The sequence below is a fragment of the Cadophora gregata genome (assembly GCF_030347475.1).
Source record: "Cadophora gregata isolate MNR1 chromosome Unknown scaffold_14, whole genome shotgun sequence".
Taxonomy (NCBI): Eukaryota; Fungi; Ascomycota; class Leotiomycetes; order Helotiales; family Ploettnerulaceae; genus Cadophora; species Cadophora gregata.
The window spans coordinates 1185890-1207511 of record NW_026695937.1 but is presented as its reverse complement, the minus strand read 5'-3'; the positions used below and the strand labels follow the sequence as shown (position 1 = coordinate 1207511).

The window sequence follows — 21622 nt, the reverse complement described above, 5'->3', positions numbered from 1 at the left end:
GAGTATCGCAAGAAAGAGGGTTCTCGGTCGTTATTGAGTCGTCGAATTGGCATAGATGCGAAGTGAGGTGAAGATTTGGGGAGAGATGCCAGGTTGAGGCTGGGGCACTGAGCTGAGCGACAGCCTCGCGGTAATGACATCGACGAGCATCACCGCGGAAGTCCTGCCAATCGCACGGGCTTACCGCAGAAACTCGGGAAGTCATATAGGACAGGATGTAGATATTCAAAGCTACTCTCGATTGAGCATGGTGTGTTCATGTCGCTGAGGGGGGAGCTGAAGGAATTGCGCAGTGAATGACAGAAATGTACAATCAGCAATTTGGGCGAATTATCTAGCCTTAAATCTTAGGCTGCCACTTATTCTTCAATTGCGGGGTCGTTTTACCCTAACCAAATCTCGTTACTGTCGCTCCGATTCGAGGTACTGTCCCGCTTGGCGACCTTGTATGAATTTGCGATCTACAACAGCCATAAAGCTGATGACGATTTCCAACTTGATAGTAAAGGTTTAAAAATCGGATAGGACCCTTTCATAAGTATCAGGAGAAATCAGAGGTTGATAGCGGAGCTATAGCGAAAGAACTCTCTTGCGTCATGAAAGGAGGCTGCCTGCAGATCAGGCGCGAGGGCGACGACACGAACGTAATTATTTAATGGGAATGGTTTAAGGGGTTTAAGAGTAGCCACGGAGTAACTTATAGACTTTTTGATGCTTAAAGTCAAAGTACCTGTTAGTTTTTCCGGCACGGAGGGTTTTCCGGCACACAGGGATGGACGTTATCCCATGAACCGCCAGAAGCCACTTTTAGCGTCGTTTGATACTCGCTTAGAAGAGATACCGTTTAAGAAGCAGCACAACTACTTTCCAAGATAAGGGTTGCTTAATATCAAGAAGTAAGATGTATATTTCGAACCAGCTGTGCTCGGGCATGTAATTTGTTTTCGTTAACACTAAGTATTGCGTTTGATGCACCCCCTCGACATTCTCGCGCTAAAAGTGGCAAGCGATGGCGGTCCATGGGATATTAGAACTAAAAGACAATGTCAGCTGCTTTATACTGTACTAATTCTATATTATTAACTTTGCTCCAAGTGCGAAACTAAAGATTAAAACTCTCCCAGATGAATACCCTAAGGCAAAGCTTTCGTTCCACGTAGCCTGACAACTGGGTGATTGAAAATCAGAAGTTAGCCAGAGAATCTTTGACATCCCTTCTAGTACCCAGCCATCTGATGCTCGTAAAGTTTTTAGCTTGCCGTCAGGTGAGCAGGCCACTGAGGAGACCGATTCAGTATGGCCCTCGAGCGTCTGCTGGAGGGTTCCTGTGGCGGCGTCCCAGAGCCGCACCGTCTGGTCGCCTGAGCCAGAGACGACCTGCTTGCCGTCAGGTGAGAAGGCCACTGAGTAGACCGAGTCAGTATGGCCCTCGAGCGTCTGCTGGAGGGCTCCTGTGGCGGCGTCCCAGAGCCGTACCGTCTTGTCGTCTGAGCCAGAGACGACCTGCTTGCCGTCAGGTGAGAAGGCCACTGAGTTGACCGAGTCAGTATGGTCCTCGAGCGTCTGCTGTAGGGATCCTGTGGCGGCGTCCCAGAGCCGCACCGTTTCGTCGTCTGAGCCAGAGACGACCTGCCTGCCGTCAGATGAGAAGGCCACTGAGTTGACCGAGTCAATATGGCCCTCGAGCGTGTGCTGGAGGGATCCTGTGGCGGCGTCCCAAAGCCGCACCGTCTTGTCGTCTGAGCCAGAGACGACCTGCCTGCCGTCAGGTGAGAAGGCCACTGAGTTGACCGATTCAGTATGGCCCTCGAGCGTTTGTAGTGCCGCGTTCCAATGTGCTTCCATTTTAGGCCAACTTTGGATCTAAGGGAAGATATACTTCTCGAACTGTTTTCGAACAATGCTCTTGTCAGGAGCAAAGACTAAGGCTGAACAGTACAACTGTAGTGGTCTCTTTTCAATCAATGAGTGGTAATATCGGGCGAACCGCTTTGCATCGTAGATAAACGCAAGTAAATCGAGACTTCCACTAGCCTTGTTCAATTAGTAGGGCAACACAGTCAAATAGCGCTAAGAAGCTTACTTGAAGCAAAACTTCGAGATTCCCAGTCATAACTATACCGCTTGATAGACTTCTCATAAGGCTTAGCGCTTCTAGCCAATACAAGAAGTACTGGCGAAGGAAATTGTAGACCGAGCCACTGTCCTTAAGGTCGGGAATCATATCTTTTTTAGTTTGATAATCAAGTAGATGATCAACCTAGTAAAGACAAGAGTACCGAATAGCGGCGAGGGGATCTGGATCGGGCTGCTTGACTTGATCGATGGAAATTCCAGGAGCGCGTAAGCTGTAGATGTTACGTCGAAGTGTGTTTGACATAGCTAGCACTGACTGTAAGAAGATAGTATAATATACATCATCCATGCCTAAGGGCAAGATCTCCTTTGACGCCTTTTTCATCAAGAAATCCTTTGCTAACTGGTGGACGAAAGAGACAGTGTCTTCGCGAAGTGATAGAAAAGAACCACAAAGTCCTATTATAGCTGCCAAAGACTTATGGTCATTGGCAATATCGCCGAGCGTCTCGATGATAGAGGTGGTTTCTATGAGAGTAATTGGTCGATATACCGTTGATATAACAGCCAGAATTTGCTTACAGAGATCTGTATCGTCTGATTCGCAGATTTGGTTTAACATCCGCTGGTAAAGCAAGTCAAGGCCAGGAGGGAATTCCTTCAACTTTGCCAAAGTCTTCCATCGTGGCACATTCTTCAAATTGTCGTACACCAAAGCGACCTAAAGGAAAGTATCATCCGCATTTGATACTAGATGCTGCAGGACGGCTTCGCGGGTTCTATCGTCGTAGTCCTTTTCGTCCGCCAGCTGACGTGTCTTGTATTTGACATAAGTACTAACGGCCGCGGAGACGGACTTCGGGTTCAGCTCGAGACATAGTCTTATCTTGTGTGCAGCCCGCTCCAGTCGTTCTTCAATGTCCGGCCAGTTACGGCTAGAGATCGCCTACTTAACGCGAGGAGATATAGACGCTTTCTGGACGATAAAGTCCAACAACTTCGACCGGTCTACTACGTATTCGTCAAGCGTATCGATGATTAAGAAAGTGCTTCTTAAGCTCGGATCTTGCAAGATGCTTGTGAAGATCTCAGACAACGCAATCCAGGCATTCACATCCTCGAAGAGGGATTTACTAGCGTGATCGTGCTTTTCTTGAATATGCGAGATGAGCGATGGCTGTTGACTGATAAGCAAGTATAGCAGCCCTCGCAGGACAGCAGTGGCGTGGTTGATTCGCGAGTCCGTAGCCTGGTAGAAGAAATAGGACAGTATAGCTGTCTTCGACATTGATTTCTCCAGCTCGTTGATGATGCCGCAGAGTAGCATTGTTTTGCCCTTGCCGGGATCACCCTTGATCTATAGCAGTCGGCTTTGCTGGTCGTCACGCCACCGTTGAAAGTCGGAGGTCTCTAGGACCCAGTGATATGAGCCCTCTAGCAAGCCACCCTTAGTGTCCTCAATACGCGTCTTGTTATCGCGAGGATCGCTGAGGCGTAAGTCTTGGAGGCACTTGTTAAACTTGTTAATTTCCTCTTCGAGCCGTTTGAATGCATTCGCTATCCCTTCGCCGTAACGGAGGGGCATTTGGATGTCGAAAATACCGAGTAACGAGTACGCTTTATCCTTTTCGACCTTGGTCTGGCGGGGTTAAATCTATGAAAATCACTCTTTGTCGCTAAACTGCGACAAATGGGCTCCTTAAAGTGCCGACTTAGGGATGCCTGTGATCTCGTGAATTTGCTGCTCTAGAGAACGCTTATTGCTAATCTGCTTGGATTCCCGGCAGAAGAATTCAACTGATGTCAGAGCAATAAGCTCTTAAAGGGTCCAGCCTCGAGTGAACCATTTGCATTTCCGAAATGCCGATTCCTAAGCCAGTTCATTAGTGTTGACGGCGGTTATAGATACATCTGGCAGATAGACATAGCATTTAGTCGACATGCAATACCAGCGAAACATCGAGTTGATAGCTTCTGCAAGCTCAGCGCTATTCGATTTATCGATACAGCAGGTGTCCACCCAAAAGTATTGCAAGCCGTCACGCCTCGCCTGTTCTCCGCAGAACTGTATCTTTCTATAACCGGCCTTGCTCTTGCCCGTGCCGTCTAACATATCGTTATATGTGACCTCCTCCGCTCCCCATCTGTGTGAAAGTATTCCATAATTCGGTATGTCGTTTCCATCGAACTCGGTCAGGCTGAAGTCGCCATCGTTGTCGTACTGCAGCAGACGCATTATTCAACTAGCTCCGAGTCGAGGATCGCAGGAGAAATAGTTCTCGGTAGTTGTTCAGCCGTCGAGTTGGCATAGCTGCAAAGGGTGAAGACTTCATGTCGGGTTGAGGCTGGCTCGCTCAGCTGGGCGGCAGCCACAAGCTGTTGCGAGCTGGTGCGAGCTTGCCTGTTGATTATCTAAGCTAAATCACGACGGAGGAAAGTGGGGTGCGGCGGGGTCCGTCCATTCTAGCGGAGAATCGTTAGCTCCGTCGATCAGAAGTACCGAACCGCCTGTCGGCCCTGCAATCGTTTGCACGCCACAACAGCCACAAAGCCTACAAGGTCTTGGACAAGAAAAATATGGATCAGATAAGAACTTTTAAGAGGTGTAAGGGACAATAAGAGCTTGCTAGGGTAGCTGTGGTTGAGGGCTTGTACTAAAGCCTGAATAGAGGCTTCATATTGATCAGGCGAAAGGGCGACGATACGAATATAAAATTTTATTCGGAAGGGGTCAGATTACTACTAAATAGCTATATAATGCTTCTGATCTTCTATTTTGATAGACTCATAAGCTGGTGTGGAGTTTAGAATGCGTAAAGTCAAAGTACCTGATGATTTTCTCGCCACGCAGGGTTTCTCGGCACGCAGGGACAGACGTTACTTTGACTTTGAGCGGCTTAAAAACATGTGCGCGCAATAGATATTACTATAATTCCGCTATGAGTCGTGTACTATAGCTAATCCTGAATATCTATAATCCCTCTTACCTAAAAATTACATTCGCCTCCTTTTATAGCGAAACAGACTTCCCTCCTTGCAGCACCACTATTAAGCTCTTACCGCTCTAAATTCTTGCAAATAAGCCTTGCCTAAGCCTTAAAATCTCTTCTAATACTAGGAAAGTTATCATCAGCCTTGTGCGCGCCGCAGGGCGCAACTTTATGTAAGGTCGCCACGCGGTTTAGTCCGTACCTCTAGCGGAAGCGATCACCGATCTTGGCTAATATATAATGACCCCGCACGTCCTACCTCATCGTCCGCAAGTAATTTATTGTAAGATTTGTGGCCGTGCGGATTGCCCAAGTGCTCGGAATATCGTTAAATCCGATTCTGGATTGGGAGCAGGGCTGAAGGTTCCAAAGGCCCCGGCGCTTGGCTCAGTCGACTAATGCGTCCAGCATCATAACCGCAATTCGCTTTCGACACAGTCATCGTACAACTTCGAAATGCAGTCCAGTGCACGATTATATCTCCTTCAAAAGCTTCCATGGCATGGAGATGAACGATCACGTCTCCCGCGAGCTCCGCAGACCCGCCGTTGTTACCGCTGCTGACCGAAATGGGCCCCTAAGCCTATTATGCCCTCTCAAGCCCGTCACGACCGATCTCCATGTACCAAGCTGCAGCTAGATGTCTAGTCTCAGCTCGTGGAAGGGGAATATGATGAGATAGGAGATGCCTCATATAAGATGGGGTGGTTGAGTGGGCCTCAGACATAATTAGTGGGCATAGTAGCAGACAACAGAGATTGGCATGATACAGAGCACTAAGATCGAAGCCTGCGCTTCAGCAATTGGACTTAGTGTCACTGGCAAAACGCAGTCGTTGCAAGCATATACAAAGGTGGAAAGGCTCGTTTATGCTAGAGTTGTAGTGGCGGGCCATTCAGTATACAGTACGATCACCGGCCAAGTGCCTTCTCGTCCGGCTTTCTCTAATTCGTGTACGGAAGACCTAAGTTGTTGACTATATTCATGGACAATTTCACGTGAATGCTTCATTGATGCTTTCACGTGAATGCTTCATCGATGCTTTCACGTGAATGATTCATCGATGCTTTCATGTGAATGATTCATCGATGCTTTCATGTGAATGATTCATCGATCCTTACATGTGAATGCTTCTTTGCTACTGCGGTCATGATAAAAGGGGCCCACGGCTTGAGATTTTACTCCCAATGTCCAATTTTAGTCACACCGGTCAACACGGACCAGGTTTTCGGTTGATCCATTTTGCACTTCGCCCACTCATAACCGGGATATGTCCTTCATCACGCATCTCTGATGGAGTCCTCAAAGAAACTGATCATCCTCTGCGATGGCATGTGGTGTGGCAGGAAAGCAAAGACGGAGACCAATGTTCATTTGCTCGCCCAATATATTGGTATCGACCTGGAACATGGCAAATTTGTCCTAGATAACCAGGAGAATGACAACATCGCTCGTTATTTCGATGGAATCGGTCTAGGGAACGTTTTCCTGGATTACGCCTTCAACGAGTCCACATACAGCAGTATTGAGATATCTCGCAAAGAGGTCTACCGATACATTGTCGATAACTTCGCGGAGCATCAGGAAGTTTGGATGTTCGGGCTAGGAACGGGGGCGTCCGTTGTTCGTCGTGTTGCTAGCATGATCAGCGAATTTGGTATCATCAAAAAAGGCGAGTCTGACTATCAGACAACCGAGCATTGCGAGTATGTTGAATCGCTGCTCAAAGCCCCCTTATGGGAGTCGGTACTATTGTCGGACGAACGGAGCAAGTTCAAGGCCAAGTACACCTGGCAGGTTTCAAAACCCATCAAATTCGTAGGCCTCATCGACATGAGCTGTCGTATGCGACTACCTTACCTGAACCGCTTGCTAGGGTCCGGAGAGTCCCAATCCCGGGACAACAACTGGTTTGACGCAGTCGACGCAATCTACCATGCCATGGCAATGCATGAGAGACTCATGCTTATCGAGCAGTGCTTTGAGGAACAGCCGAAAAACGCTACACAGTCAACATGGAAAGATTCATTGCCCCGCATCTATGAAAGATGGTTCCCTGGAACGCATTACGATGTGGGAAGGCAGAAAATTAGATTAGGGCAAGGGATCAGAAAGGCAAACAGCTTGCGCTCCTTGGTCTTGGACACGCTGTGGCGAACGGTTCATCCAAACCAAATACTTTCCGATTTGGTTCTGAGATGGATGTTGGAGAGCATTCGTATGGAAGACAAGACGGGAACAGTTGTGCGAGATTTGGATAGAAAGATTTTTAAGATCGACCAAAGACTTACCAGTGGGCTTCTATCAACAGGTTCTGGCGATATACGAGACTCGATTGTGGAGTATGTTCTGCCAGGGTATCAACTAGCCTACCTGAATAACTGGCTGTACCGAAAACCCGCCGCCGCCGTCATTGGGAGCACGATTGTGCGCACAGAAGAGCGTCAAATCTTGGACCTTAAAGCTGAGTCATATGATTACAAAAGACCTATCGACCAATCAGGCGCAACAATTGAACAACTGGCGAATATGTCTTCAAGGAGATACCCCTCGCAAACGTATGAGGACTTTCAGTATCGTCGGTTTGCCGCGAGCGTGATCAATTTAGCAACTTACCAATGTCTTGTCGGGAAGGAAGAACCCAAGGAAATTGGTATTCCCGAGAGTTCGGAGAGACGGATTGTTATGAGACTCAGTTGGGAAGGTCCAGAGTTCTTCAAGTCCGTCAATGGGTCTATTGAGGACGTCTTCACTATCACGCGAGTGGAGCCTGGCAGCGACCGCTACATTGCGAGGACAGTTCGAATGTTCCTGGAAGAATTCTATGGTGATTTTGGAAAAGCGTTACTAGACTGGGTGAAGAGATTGTGTGTCTTCAAGCCCAGGGTCTCGAACGAGGGCATTAAACAACAGGCACGGGTGGAGAGAATTTCAACACACCCCGAGAAGCCCCCGACTGTCTTGGAAACCACGTTCATCCATGTCGTCAACACGCTGCATTTGCACGTTGATAATGGCTCTGTCACTGCCCAATTCGACGACGACCACTGCGCATTCATGTTTCCAGGATCTTCCGAGTGGCTGGCATCTTTGCTTCGGCCTGCGCTCTCTTGGGTAGCGACAGTATTTCAAACTCCAAAAAGGGAAACAGAGAGTCTGAACTTATCCAGCTGCCCCTTCAGCTATTACACGGTAGGGCCACCAAAATCCGTCCCGTTCAAGCCTGAAGAGAGTGATTGCTCCTGCTGGCTCCAGTTATTCCAGCAAGCTCGAATCATGGAAGCACCCCCGAATTTGGACATGAAGATGGACGGACACCCAGGAGGACTGCAGATCGACTTCGACACGTTGATGGTCCTCGCTCGCGTTTCTTCTGGAGCTTGGTTTTACACTGACAATGCCGTTATCTTGACCGGACTTGATTCAGCCTTGATCCAATGTGAGCCAGTTGCAAGTAATCGTTGGCATTTCTTGCGCGTTCCTGGAAGGCTTATCGGCCCTAACGACATTGAAACGGCTTTTCCATACCTTCAACCCCTCATTAGGGCTCCTGAACCCGAAAATCCTCATTACGACCCCAGCTACGAGCCAATATCTAAGTCAGATGAAGATGATGACTCAGATACCGAAGTAGAATCAACCCCAGAACCAATCCGAGAATCAATGCTAGCCGAAGCGACAGAGGAGGGGCCAGAGCATGCATCTACAGAAAAAGTAGGACAAGTGACAGAGCAGCCGCAATATGAGGCGAAAGCCTTCAAGTACCCTAGCGGAAAGGTGTATGTGGGCTGGTGTGACGGCGCTCAGGCCGTCTTTATTACCGGAGCATTGGAGAGAAACATTCTTGAAGCTGCAGGAAGATTATCCTCGGTCCCCCGGGTGACGAACTTAAAGGACGTCACGACTATGACACGTTCCAACAATATTTCTATTGGCGCTAAATTTGGTTTCCTTGGATCTGGTGGTGATTTGAGATGGGCTGTCGGAAGGGAGCAAACCTTCACAATGCTCACTACTGGTACTAGAACAGCAATACAGATCGACCTCGATGGAACATTGAATGCTGCAAGGAACACGCCATATATCCTTTGGGACAACCGCGAAAAAAGGGCATGGCTTCTTCCTGGGACCTGTGCTTTGCTCTTTGTGGCTCTGTGCTATATTGGACAACAGAGGTGGAACTTTCAACCTAATATCGCCTATCCGACTAGCTCCACGAATCCTGGAAATGCGGCTACAGAGTGTATTAATGCAAATGCGGATAATTTGAAAATATCCAATGACAACAGACCGCAGTTAGATTGGCCTTTCGCGCGCATTATCCAACAAGTCTGGGAGTCAATGAGGGATGTTCATGACCAACTCGGCCGCCGTACGAATGGCAACAAGTTCATAATGCAAGGAAACGTCTTTGGGTATGACCTTTCCGAACTCCTCGGCCACGGCCAGGTGCAACTGCGTGGTCTTACGCGAAGGGTGGCAGGCAGAAATCTTCGGAGCTGGGAGCAACTCGCTCGATTCCCCCAAGTGAGTGTCATCTTCTGCAACTATCTCGGTCCAGTTATCGAATGCCATTCGCAATCCCCGTTCTGCGCTTGTACACCTCATTGTCAGTCTATCCCAGGAACCAGAGGAAGTCTGAGCTGTTTTCTTCCAGACTTTAAAGCCTTATGCTTCGACTGGACTGACTATACTGCGGTCAGGGGCTTTCCCATCGATGAGGAAATTGAATGGATCCCGACGAATCCGTTTCCGTTCGGTCACACCCAAAACTGTCTTGCGAATGACAAAGGTCCATGTGATTGTTGCAATGCTCTGGACCGACTTCAGACAATTGTCTTGAAGAGGGATCCGGGAATTCGAGATAGAGTGCGACAATTCTTCGTGCGGCCCCTACCAAACTCTCTTAAGGGTGCAAACGACGTCCATATCAAGCCGACTTGGATTGGAAGCCCCTATGCGATCCGATTTGGCACTATAAGTTAGTCCCACCATTTCAAGATTGGGGCAACCAATCTAAAGTTTGCCAGCGCTAGCAGGGAGAGCGGCTGACCCGTTCTGGACATACCCTTGCCATGAACGTCTGGAATGGATGGCGAATACAATGATCGTTTCTAATGACAGTGAGTGGCACGCAGCTCTAGACAGCGTAGTGCCTTGTCAAGCATAGCCACCATCATATCTCTGCGCTACCATGCCCAGCCCTTATGAACATGAATCCAAACTCCTCATGACCATCAGAGGTCAAACGGAAGCAACTCTACGGCTCTAGAGATTGCAGTGCTCAGTAAGGAGCCATTCGTTATATGACCGCGTGACAGCTGTATCACCAAAACATGTCGAGCCTTTCCACCTTCGTATATGCTTACAACGACGGCGTTCTGCCAGTGACACTCAACCCACTCGCCGAAGCGCAGGCTCCGATTTCCAGGGTCGCACACTCTATCTTATCTTATAACCCTCCTATCTCATGGTATTCCCCTTCAACGAGCTGAGACTAGCTCTCGGCTGCTGCTTGGTCTAGGAATCGGCTATGGTGGGCTCGAGAAGCATGAGGACGCGGTGGGCTTGATCAGGTCTTTCGTTCGGTCAGCGGGGAGAACAACGCCGACTTTCGGAGCTTAAGGGCGACGTGATGGTATGTCTCTATGTTACGAAAGTAGGTATCGCTGCGCGTTGTAGGATAGCTGTGTCAGACAAACGCCGCGGCTGTACGGGTCTTGGCACTGCTCCCAATCCTGAGTCGGATTTACCGAGCGCTTGTGCAATCCGCACGGCCACAGATCTTACAATAAATTACTCGCAGACGATGAGGTGAGACGTGTGGGGTTATTATATATTAGCCAAGATTGGTGATCGCTTCTACTAAAGGTACCAAACCATGTGGCGACCTTGTATAAAGTTACGCCCTGTAGCGTGCATAAGGCTGATAATAACTTTCCTAGTATTAAAAGAGATTTTAAGGCTCAGGCAAGGCTTATTTGCGAGAATTTAAAGTAGTAAGAGCTTAATAGTAGTGTTACAGGAAGGGAAGTCTGTTTTGCTATAAAAGGAGGCGAACGTAATTTTTAGGTAAGAGGGATTATAAATATTCAGGATTGGCTATAATACACGACTTATACGGAATTATAGTAATATCTATTGCACGCATATGTTTTTAAGCTGCTTAAAGTCAAAGTACCCCTTATTTGTCTCGGCACAGAGGGTGTCTCGCCACGCAGGGAGGCACGTTACGCAAATCTTTGAATGAATGAGTTGCTAGAGTGGAATTCTTTTCATTTGCATTCTACTACCTTAATCTAGAAATGGTGCAATCCAACCATCTCCCTTCCCTTTACGTACAATGATCTTGCTTGCGAGATGATGCGAATAATACACAATCAGAGCAACATGTCATACTACTGTGTTATGTGGCTTAAAAAGTGTGCAGAATTGCCTATAACAGCTAAACATCCTTTATAAGGACACAAGAAGCTGCCGTTAGCTAACTGTCTCTAAAGATGCTGAACTTAAACATGCCTCCCTAGACTATCTTTACGTGAAAATGGACTCTGTCCACAAAATAAGCAGTGTAGTGTAAAGTCTGTGTGTAGCCTTTTGTCTACTGTCTACATTCCTTAAACTCTTGCTAATATGTTACCTCCTTTCCCTTAAGGAATCTCGTCGTTATTGTCAGTATCTGTACTAGCATATGAATGGCTTTTCTTAAAATGCCGCTTTGACTGTACTGCTTTAAACTGGCGAGGCGTTTTTTGGCGGTGGCAAAGCTGTGTTAGAGTATGAACGAGTTGGACTTGTATATTGAAAACCTGATCTTTATAAAGCTTATTAAGCGGTTGAAAGAGTAGCTTGGCCACTATAGCCTGCTTCTTGAGCTTATACTTGATAGTTGACAGCGTGAGCACTTCTGTATTGGGAAAAATGCCCTACATCTGGCGATTTACTTTATTGACGTGAACGGTTTTGTGGAAGTTGTTGATTACATTGTCGAGTAGCTTATTTCTTAATTTGTTTTTTTTGTAGTTGATCTTGCGTTGAGTTTTGTAGTGTTTCTTATACCAGAACGTACTCTTGGCTGCCTTGATTGTAAAGTAGCCGTCTTCTTTTATCTTAAGCGCGTAGCTCTTCTAGGCTTTTACCTTTTTTAAGATATATAGATAGTTTGAAATCTCCTTTTTTTGTGTGTCATTTAACTTATCTAGGGTATCATCATGACGTTCAAGGCGGCCGACAGCTTAAATAAGATCCTCGCAGTGAGTGGTTCTAAGGTAAATGGCTTGACAGTCAGCGTTAATAAACGAGGGCATGTAATGTCGTTTATATACGTCCCTACTGTTTCTTATGGCGTGTCTTCTCTCCTTAAGGGTTAGTGCCTTTATATCGTTTGCCTTTAGTAAATCTATATCAGCAAGAGTCACACAGAAGATCGTTCTCACCATTCAACCGTTTCCTGGATCCTCTTCACAAGTCATACCATTAAAGCCGTTTCCTGAAACGACAAGTGCGGCCAAGACGAATAAAGTAGTACCGGTGTTTCTTGTATGTAAATGATTTTGTCTTTAATATCTGGACTTTAGTTGGCGTATGCTTGACGTCACAGAAAATAAGTCGTTTTGCCTAGTCGTCGTCTTATTTTAAACGAATACGATCTGTTCCTTTTAGAACAACAAGATCGTAGATCTGTTGTAGTGATGTGAATTTATTCTTAAATGTGTTGTCTGCAATAGCTAAAGCTATGATAAATATGACTAGGCAGCAAATTATGCTTTCATTGTCACGGAACGTGAACTTTTTCCTATATAAGATCAGACAATTCAAGCAAGCATTAGAAGGAAAATAAATATGCACTTACGGTTTCTTCTTTTCACCTGACCGCTTGATGTGTTAAAGGTTAAGGATGAGCCGTACAGTAGGCTGCTATCCTTTTATTAAGGGAGGGAAGACTTGAAACTCAATATCTTTGTATAAGAGGGGTATCTTCTTAACCAAAGCCGCAGGCTTTGTAAACGTACAGCCAGCGAAAATGTTAATCAGGGACTCTTGCACTTAGAGTCGTTTATGAGGAAATTTCTCTTGATCACGAACTTAGAGACTGTTTTAAAGAACACACAAGTCTTTTATGTATAGGGCAGACTTCTCGACTTCTGAATCATCAAGACCGAGTGTAGGAATCTACTATAAATTTATCAGCATTATTAATTTTCTAAAAAAGACTAGCAACAAACATTGCGGAGGTCTGCCAGAATCCCCTTATCTATGTAGCGCTTTGCTGTGTGTTGGTAGTTCATGCTAAGTACGTGCCAGTACGTGGACATGGTTGCCTGCCTCTTAATACGCGAATTCTTCCTTTTCTTCCGCTAGACAAGGAACGTCTTGAAGTCTTCCGCGATTGCACCTTTAAGAGCAGCCACCGGATCTCCCTTCTTTATTTTCTTGCAATGCCTAAAGTGCCGCCATTAGCAAGTATATAATGTTAAACGACAATAGCGACCTACAGTTTCCACATCTGTTCTTCTCTTTTCATCATCGCCTTTGTCTCGTCACAGGGGTTTGCTAGATTTAGGCCGGCGACTACGAACTTGGCCCTGATCTTCCGATAATGCTTGGCTTCTGAATCGAGGTAACGGTTAGAGCTGTAGCCAGAGTCAGACTCAGAGTCGGAATCGGAGTCAGAATCAGAGGCGGCGCTGGAGTCGTTGGCATCAGAAATGGGCACCTTCTGCCTTTTCTTGGCCTGCGGTTTGATTGCTTGAGGATTCTCAGCACTAAATAAATCCAACGGAGGGGTTTTATAACGGCCATGGTAAAGAGTCCTACGCTGGGCGTGACGTCGAGGCAGCTTTTGTGGTGGAAGAGACATGCTGTCACTTGGTGGTAATACCAAGGATACAACGAGGATTGTTGATTATTGCAACGTCAGACTTCTCAGACGGTCAAGGACGATATCGTCCTGGGAAGAGGATTGTTCACGACGTCATAAGGAGTTGATCCTAAGTTGTGCTGCTCTATACTGCCTGTACCACTTCGTCTCCTGGGCAGCTTTGAGTGTGGGGTAGTGGTGTTTGAGGAATTAGAGGCACCTGTTACGGTGTGCAACCAGTCTGGCGATACGTCGATCGTGCGAGTTCATAAATCCTCGATTGGTAGTTTAGGAATGCAAAAAGGTACAGGAACTGGAATGGAGGAAGAAGAATTCGATGGTAAGGAGGCAATGAGTAAGGAGGGTAATAGGAGAAAAACGACGGCGAGACCGATAATTTAAATACATCCTTAACAGGGTGTTAAGGCCTCTTATGTGGATAACCTTCCGTTGTGGTCAACCCTCACTGTTCTGATGGTCATAGTTATTGACTTGGAATAGGCGAGGGAGAATTTGTCGGTTGGAAGGTGCTTAAGGCGGCGTGTGGGCTAATGCGCTAGAGCTCGTAGCTCAATGTTCGAGCGCCTAAGCGAGGTGGAAAGGGTTGGTAAAACAGCGACCACACTACCCCAGAAACGGGGATGAAATCACCAACATCTCAATACTAGTAATAACTTTACTAAAGGTAATAAGAGTAAGGATAAGGAATTCGAAGGCCTTAGTAATAATAGTATTAACTTAGCTAGTATATCTTGTACTATATACCTTACTATTGATATACCTTATAATAATACCTATAGACACTATATAATTCACTACTTATAAGACTTTATAATAGAAGATATCTAATATCTTAGTATAAGAGTTAACGACTTAATTACTTTAGCTTCCGAATATATAAGCTTATTATAGGATAAGTTTATTACTTAGATCTTTAGCTAGAACTAGAATACTTCTACCAGAGAGATTATAAAACTAACTTAGAAAGCCTGAGCTACTATAGATACTAATATCCCTTATAAATATTTCTAGTGAGACACTTATAGTAATATTATTAAGAAGAAGATACTTCAGATAGGAAAGATAGTATAAGAGCTTAGCTTTCTTAGACCCTTATAAAACTAATAAGTAGGGGCCTTTATCTAGCTTAAGATCCGACTAGTGATATATAATACTTAAGTATCTTTTACTTATTTAAGGGAAATATTTTATTTAGAGAAAGATATTACTTTAGTAGGTCTATAGCTTTTTTATAGTTACTACTTAGTAGCTCTTTAAAACTATAATATAAAGGATATTAAGATCTACGAGAAATATAATATATTAATACTAATTTAGTTAGCTTATAGCTATCTTAATAAATAGTATAAGGATTAGGCTTTTAAGTAATAGAATAAAGAAGTTATCTATTATAATATTCTAGAAGAAGAACTTTTTATACTATTTAAGCTACTTTATATAGCTTTTTAGATATTTAGATTCTCTTAAGGAAATAGTAGTAAGATCCTCGGAGGTATAGGTATAGAAGCTTACTATAATACACTTAAAGGTATTCGGAAAAGTAGAAAAGTTAAGAGTATTTATTTAAATTATAAGATTTATTTAAACGCTAAGGAATCTGATATAATAATAAGAGTAGTTACTAACTCTATAGTATAAATAACTAAGTACGAAAAGGTTAGTGATAGTAGCGTTAGAATTAGAGATACGGACGGCGATAATAATAATAATAATAATAATAATAATAATAATAATAATAATAATAATAATAATAATAATAATAATAATAATAATAATAATAATAATAATAATAATAATAATAATAATAATAATAATAATAATAATAATAATAATAATAATAATAATAATAATAATAATAATAATAATAATAATAATAATAATAATAATAATAATAATAATAATAATAATAATAATAATAATAATAATAATAATAATAATAATAATAATAATAATAATAATAATAATAATAATAATAATAATAATAATAATAATAATAATAATAATAATAATAATAATAATAATAATAATAATAATAATAATAATAATAATAATAATAATAATAATAATAATAATAATAATAGTAACTTTAAGCTCTTATAATCTATAGATATTAACGCTGAATAATCTTTATACTTACTTTATTGTACCTCTATAGTACCTCTATAGAAAGGATACTTTATATAATAGAATAAATATTTAGAAAGTATATGATTTTTATAGGAGAGAATAAGGGTTTAATTTTATATTTATTTTCTTTTTCTTTTCTACTTACTTTATTTAAGTATAAGTCTTTTATAAAGGTACTATAGATAGGGGAAGGATTCTACAAGGACTTAACTCGACTTATATATATAACTAGCTAAGGCGGCTTAGTATAAAGGGAGGGATAGTATTAGGAGGCTCTTACTATATTAAGCTATAGCTCTTAAAGGCTATACGCCTCTCGAGCTTTAAAACTCTCCCTAAGTTTCAGTTAATCAAAGAATGTTTCCTTTACTCCTCGCGTTTTAGATATACTATAACAAATAACTAAAGTTAGCTAGTGCTAGTTCTTTAGTTAAAACTACTTATAAGCTTAGCTTAAAAGATATACCTAAGAAGAAATCGTAAGCTAATACTACTTATCTTATTTATAATTATTCTGAACTTATTAATTATTATATTATTAAACTTAAAGAATATGAACTATAGCTATATAATACTATAGATCTATAGGAAGCTTATATCCCTAAGAAATACTATATTTACTTTTAAGCTTTTATTAAAATAACTTTTAAGATATATTAAAAGCGAATTCAGAATATTAAGAATATCGACTTTACTAATAATAATATTATAACTCTTATTACTTAGGATATAAAGGACTAGTTTATTAATATTATCTAGGCTATTATATAGGACTTTATTAATACTAGCGCTATCTTAAGATATATCCTCTCTTATAATAAGACTCTTAAGGATATTAAAAGTAAAAGTAGCTTATTTATTACTTATAAGATAATCTTACGAGTTAGAAAACCTAAAGCTCTTAAAGTTATATATATCTATAAGAATCTAAAGCTTAGTATTAAATATAACTACACGACTCTTATCTTAATTAAGTATATTATTAAGTATAAGGACTAATTTAAGTTAGATCTTACTATTACTAAACAAGCGCGATTTCTTAGCTTTATTAAGAATAATATTAAGAATAAGAATAATTTTTACTTTTTCTACTTCTATTAATATATTAAATTTATAAGTATATTTATTAAAGTAGATAATAAGAATATAACCTTATATCTCTTTAATACTTTTAATCTTATTAAAGTAAATATTAAGGACTTAGAAACCTTTAAAATTAACTTAAAGTTTATATATCTCTTCTATAAAACTAAAATAATAACTAAAGCTAAAGCTATAATATACTTTAGCTTTTTTAACTTTAAAGTATTAAAGATATTTACTAATAAAATTATATAATATAGATAGATAAGTAAGTACTAGAAAAAATATCTTTTATAAGGAAGTAGCTTTAAGCTATATTAGTATAACTTAATAAATACTAATAGAATATTCTTAGTATTATACTTTATTACCTCTACTAAAGATAATAAGTTACGCTCTCTCTTATAAATCCTAGGTTAAGAACTTACTATATATAGATTCTACTATTACTTAGATCTAAAGAATAGAACTAAAGCTATATTTCTTTATAATATAATATATAGTATTTTATAATAGTGCTTTAAAGCTAATTATAAGCTATACCTAGCTATAGTTACTACGTGTAATAATAGTAAAACTCGACTTATTACTTATTCCGAATTTCTAATTATCCTAAGTCTTAATAGTATTTAAATATAAGTTTTTACTAAAGTAGATATATACTATTATACTTCTTTTCTAACTAATAAGATAGTCTTATAAGCTAATAATCTCTACTATTATATCTTAGACTTCTATAAGTTTTATATTAAACTACTTACTTTTAATTACTTAGAAGAGTTACGAAAGTTATACGACTTAATAGAACTTATCTACTATACTAAAGCTTAAAAGATATATATTCTAATAAATATCTATAGAAAAAGACTATTTAATAAATATAATACTAAAAGTAATAAGTTACTTAGCCTCTTTATTACTATAACTAATAAGAAGAGTCCTATTAAATTAATTTTCACTTAATAAGGTATTTAAATTATAATTATAAACCTTAACTAAAAGGCTATAAATATTTATTTCTCTAATAATTATACTACTCTTATAAATAAGAATCGACTTAAGAATAGCGTTTTAATTAATAAGTATATAATAGATTATATTTAATAAAAGATCCTAATTACTCTGCGATTTATAAGATATCTAAGGACTTATACTCTATTTATTACTACTCTAGCTATAACTAGACTTAGAGCTCTTTCAGAAGCTTTACTTAGTTATCTATTATATAGTAATCTTACTATTATTACTAAAGCTATTACTCTACTAGTAATAGATAATAAGGAAATTATAAAGTATCTTAGATAATACTAAAAGTAATAAGTTAGACTTACGAACTACTTTTAGAATAAAACCTTAGATATAAAGGAAATAGCTTACTTAGAGAAATTCTAAGCTTAGAATTAAAATAATAAAATTAGTTCTAATAATATTATTAATTAAGAACTTCTTAGAGAATAAGTTATTAAGCTATAATAAAGAAGTTATCTAGCTTAAGGACTTAGATAATAAAGCAGATAAAGAGTTAAAGAACTTAGATAAGAGATTATTAATAGATAATAATAAAGAAACTACTAAAGAACTTAACATGAAGCTTAATCTACTTAGATAGCTCTAGCTAAAGTTTAATAATAAGGATTAAGAAGATTTATAGTAACTAAAGACTCCTAAACTTATCTTAAGAAGTAAAGGAGAATAGAATAATAATAATAAAGAAGAAGAATCTAGATTTAAGACCTTTAGTACTTATAAGCTTAGCTTAAAAGTATAAAGTAACAACCTATATATAGATAAGGATCTTATTTCTATAGTATTTAATAATAATTTATAGCTTAAGATAGTAGTATCTCTAAGTTAATCTAAGAATTCTTAATTAACTTTACTTAAACTTAAATCCGAGCTTAAAGCTAAGCTTTAAAAGATAAAAGCTAAAGTACTGTTACGGACTCCTTGGCGCTACGGTTCAGTTAGTACCTATATAATAATAAAACTATCAGTAGTACTATAGGGGTATTAGTACTAACAAGGGAGTAGTACTATTAATAGGGTAGTACTAGCTAGGGAATAATATAGGACAAGCGAGTAGTACTACTATACACTTACGCTTTAGTAGTAATAGTTACTTAGATTATAGTAGATAATAGGTTATATAATAAATCCCTAGATCCTTAGATCCCCTTATAAGAAAATAGATCTAAGGATCTAAGGATCTAGTATTCTAAAGAATCTAAGGCGAATAAAAGTTCTATATAAGACTAGTATATCTACTATTAGATAAGAGCTTCGTACTTAACTTTAAATAGTATTCCGATACTTAGTAACTATCTTCTTATCTACATAATACACTTACCTCTTAATTATCAGAGATTAACTATAGCTTTCTGTATTTATAGCGAGTAAATACTAGACTATTACACTTTAAGTACCTTCTTATTAGAGGTACTAACTCACGAAGATAATATATCCTCTATTAAAGGATCGTTAAATAACTACTTAGCTCCTACTAAGGTCTTTAACCTAAAGAATATACTTAAGATCGCTGCCCTGGATCTTTATAATAAAGACTGATCTAAGCTTAGAGTATACCTTATATAAGTTAAGCTTTATATAGGCTTTAATAGTTACTAGTTTACTATAGAGACTAATAAAGTCCTTTAAGCTTCGTTCTTTTTCTAAGGATCTACTTTTAACTAGATTAAGACTTTCCTCTTAGACTATATTTAGAACTAAACTAAGGATAAGAGAGTCTCTATAGTAATAACTAAGGAATCCTAGAAGATCTTTATAACTTTCGAAGGTTTCAAGTATAAGATTAACTATATCTTTAGTAATATTAATTAGAACTATACTACTAAACGGAATATCCAGAACCTAAAGTAAGTCGGGTTAGTAATTACGTATACTACTACCTTCTAGTAATTCGCGAATTAGACTAGCTAGAATAATAATACTTTTTAGGTATAGTACTATAAGGGGTTAAAAGATAGAGTAAAAGATAAGATAGTAAGATTAGATATACTTACTAACTTATAAGAACTTATTAAGATAGCTATTAAGATTAATAACTAAAATTATAAGAGAGCACTTAAGAAAAAAGGCTAATATTACTCTAGAATATATATATACTAAGGAAGAGGGAGTAATAATAAGAAACTATTTTACCCTTAGGAAATAGAACTTAATACGATATTCCGGAAGCTAAGTTATTAAGGAAAGCCGTATAATAGTAGGCTATCTAAGAAAGTTATAAGTAAGTAATAAGAAAAGAAGCTATACTTTAAGTATAGCCTCCTTAGTTATATAGCTAGCTCTTATTAATAAAAGAAGTCGTGAACAGATAAGAAATATACTAATATAATAAAACGTGGCTCTTATAATAAACTAATATAATAACTTACCGCGATATATTAATATATAACTACAGATAAGCTTAAGGAGAATTATATTTATACCTAGTTAGGCGATTCTAATAATAGTAAGTGAGATTCCGCGAGTATTGTAGATTAGCTTAAGTAAACTATTATTAGCACGCCTCCTAAGAACTATATATATTAAGATAATAACAGCTTTAAGCTAGATAATAATATAGAGCTAATACTAAGTAATAGTAAGAAAGAGGCCTAGGAACCCGATTAAACTCTAGAACTAGGGCTACCTTAACCTGAACTCTTAGGACTAAGAGTAAGTAAAACTTAGGAAGTTACTTAAAGAGAAGAGAGCTTATATTAGGTTAGCTATAATACTCGCTACTAGACTAATATAGCTACTAGAGTTACTTATTAAGAACTAGGCTTTATTAGCTTAGAGGGTCTATTATAGGAGGTAAAGTACGAAGTAGTCTACTAGGATTATAAGCGTATCGGATAGAGAATAGCCGGCAGCTAAGAAGGACTAACGACCTTTATATAGTACTTACTACTCTAGAATACTATTATTCTTGACACTAGCGCGCTACTAGAGGTAGGCGAGGAATAGGAAATTATAGCTAAGAACTAATATAATAGGATATAGGTCTATGTTAATAATAACGGCTAGTACTATTACGAGATATATAACCTAGTAATATATACTGAACTTAGAATAGGGCTCGTATATAAAGTTAGCCTAAGCTATAGTAATCGAAGAGTATAAGAAAATATCCTTAACTATAGTATATATTAGGAATATTTCTGTATATAGTAACTTACTACTATTAGAGATAAATACCTTATATTAGAGGTTAAAATTAAAAGAGTTAAGCTTTAGGTAATAGTAAACTCTGGGGTATAAGGGAACTTTATATCTCCTACTATTATACTTAAGTACTACTTATTAACTAAAGTAAAGGATAAAGGATACTATCTAGTACTAGTAGATAATAGGGTCGCTTCTAATAGACTAATCGAGGTCTAGACTACTCTAGTTTATATAAGTATCGCTAGATACTCTGAAATAATCTAATTTAATATCATTAGGATTAGAAGGTATA

At 39.6% G+C, this 21622-nt stretch overlaps 3 protein-coding genes across 3 annotated transcripts; 1 reads left to right on the top strand and 2 right to left on the bottom strand.

Annotated features, from left to right (window-relative positions):
- Nucleotides 1-602: 602 nt before the first annotated feature.
- On the bottom strand, nucleotides 603-1845 carry ONS95_004463 (uncharacterized protein; the record flags this gene model as incomplete). Its single annotated transcript, XM_058497825.1, has 1 exon — nucleotides 603-1845. One exon carries the CDS (start codon nucleotides 1843-1845, stop codon nucleotides 1072-1074), a length of 774 nt encoding a protein of 257 aa, XP_058352553.1. The 3' UTR covers nucleotides 603-1071.
- Nucleotides 1846-6054: 4209 nt separating this feature from the next.
- ONS95_004462 (uncharacterized protein) lies at nucleotides 6055-11496 on the top strand. Its single transcript, XM_058497824.1, has 2 exons — nucleotides 6055-11138; nucleotides 11199-11496. Exon 1 carries the CDS (start codon nucleotides 6360-6362, stop codon nucleotides 10050-10052), a length of 3693 nt encoding a protein of 1230 aa, XP_058352552.1. The 5' UTR covers nucleotides 6055-6359; the 3' UTR covers nucleotides 10053-11138; nucleotides 11199-11496.
- A 1927-nt stretch (nucleotides 11497-13423) lies between these two features.
- ONS95_004461 (uncharacterized protein) lies at nucleotides 13424-13926 on the bottom strand (the record flags this gene model as incomplete). Its single annotated transcript, XM_058497823.1, has 2 exons — nucleotides 13424-13508; nucleotides 13562-13926. The coding sequence occupies 2 exons, from the start codon at nucleotides 13924-13926 to the stop codon at nucleotides 13424-13426; spliced, it is 450 nt and encodes a 149-aa protein (XP_058352551.1).
- Nucleotides 13927-21622: the final 7696 nt, after the last annotated feature.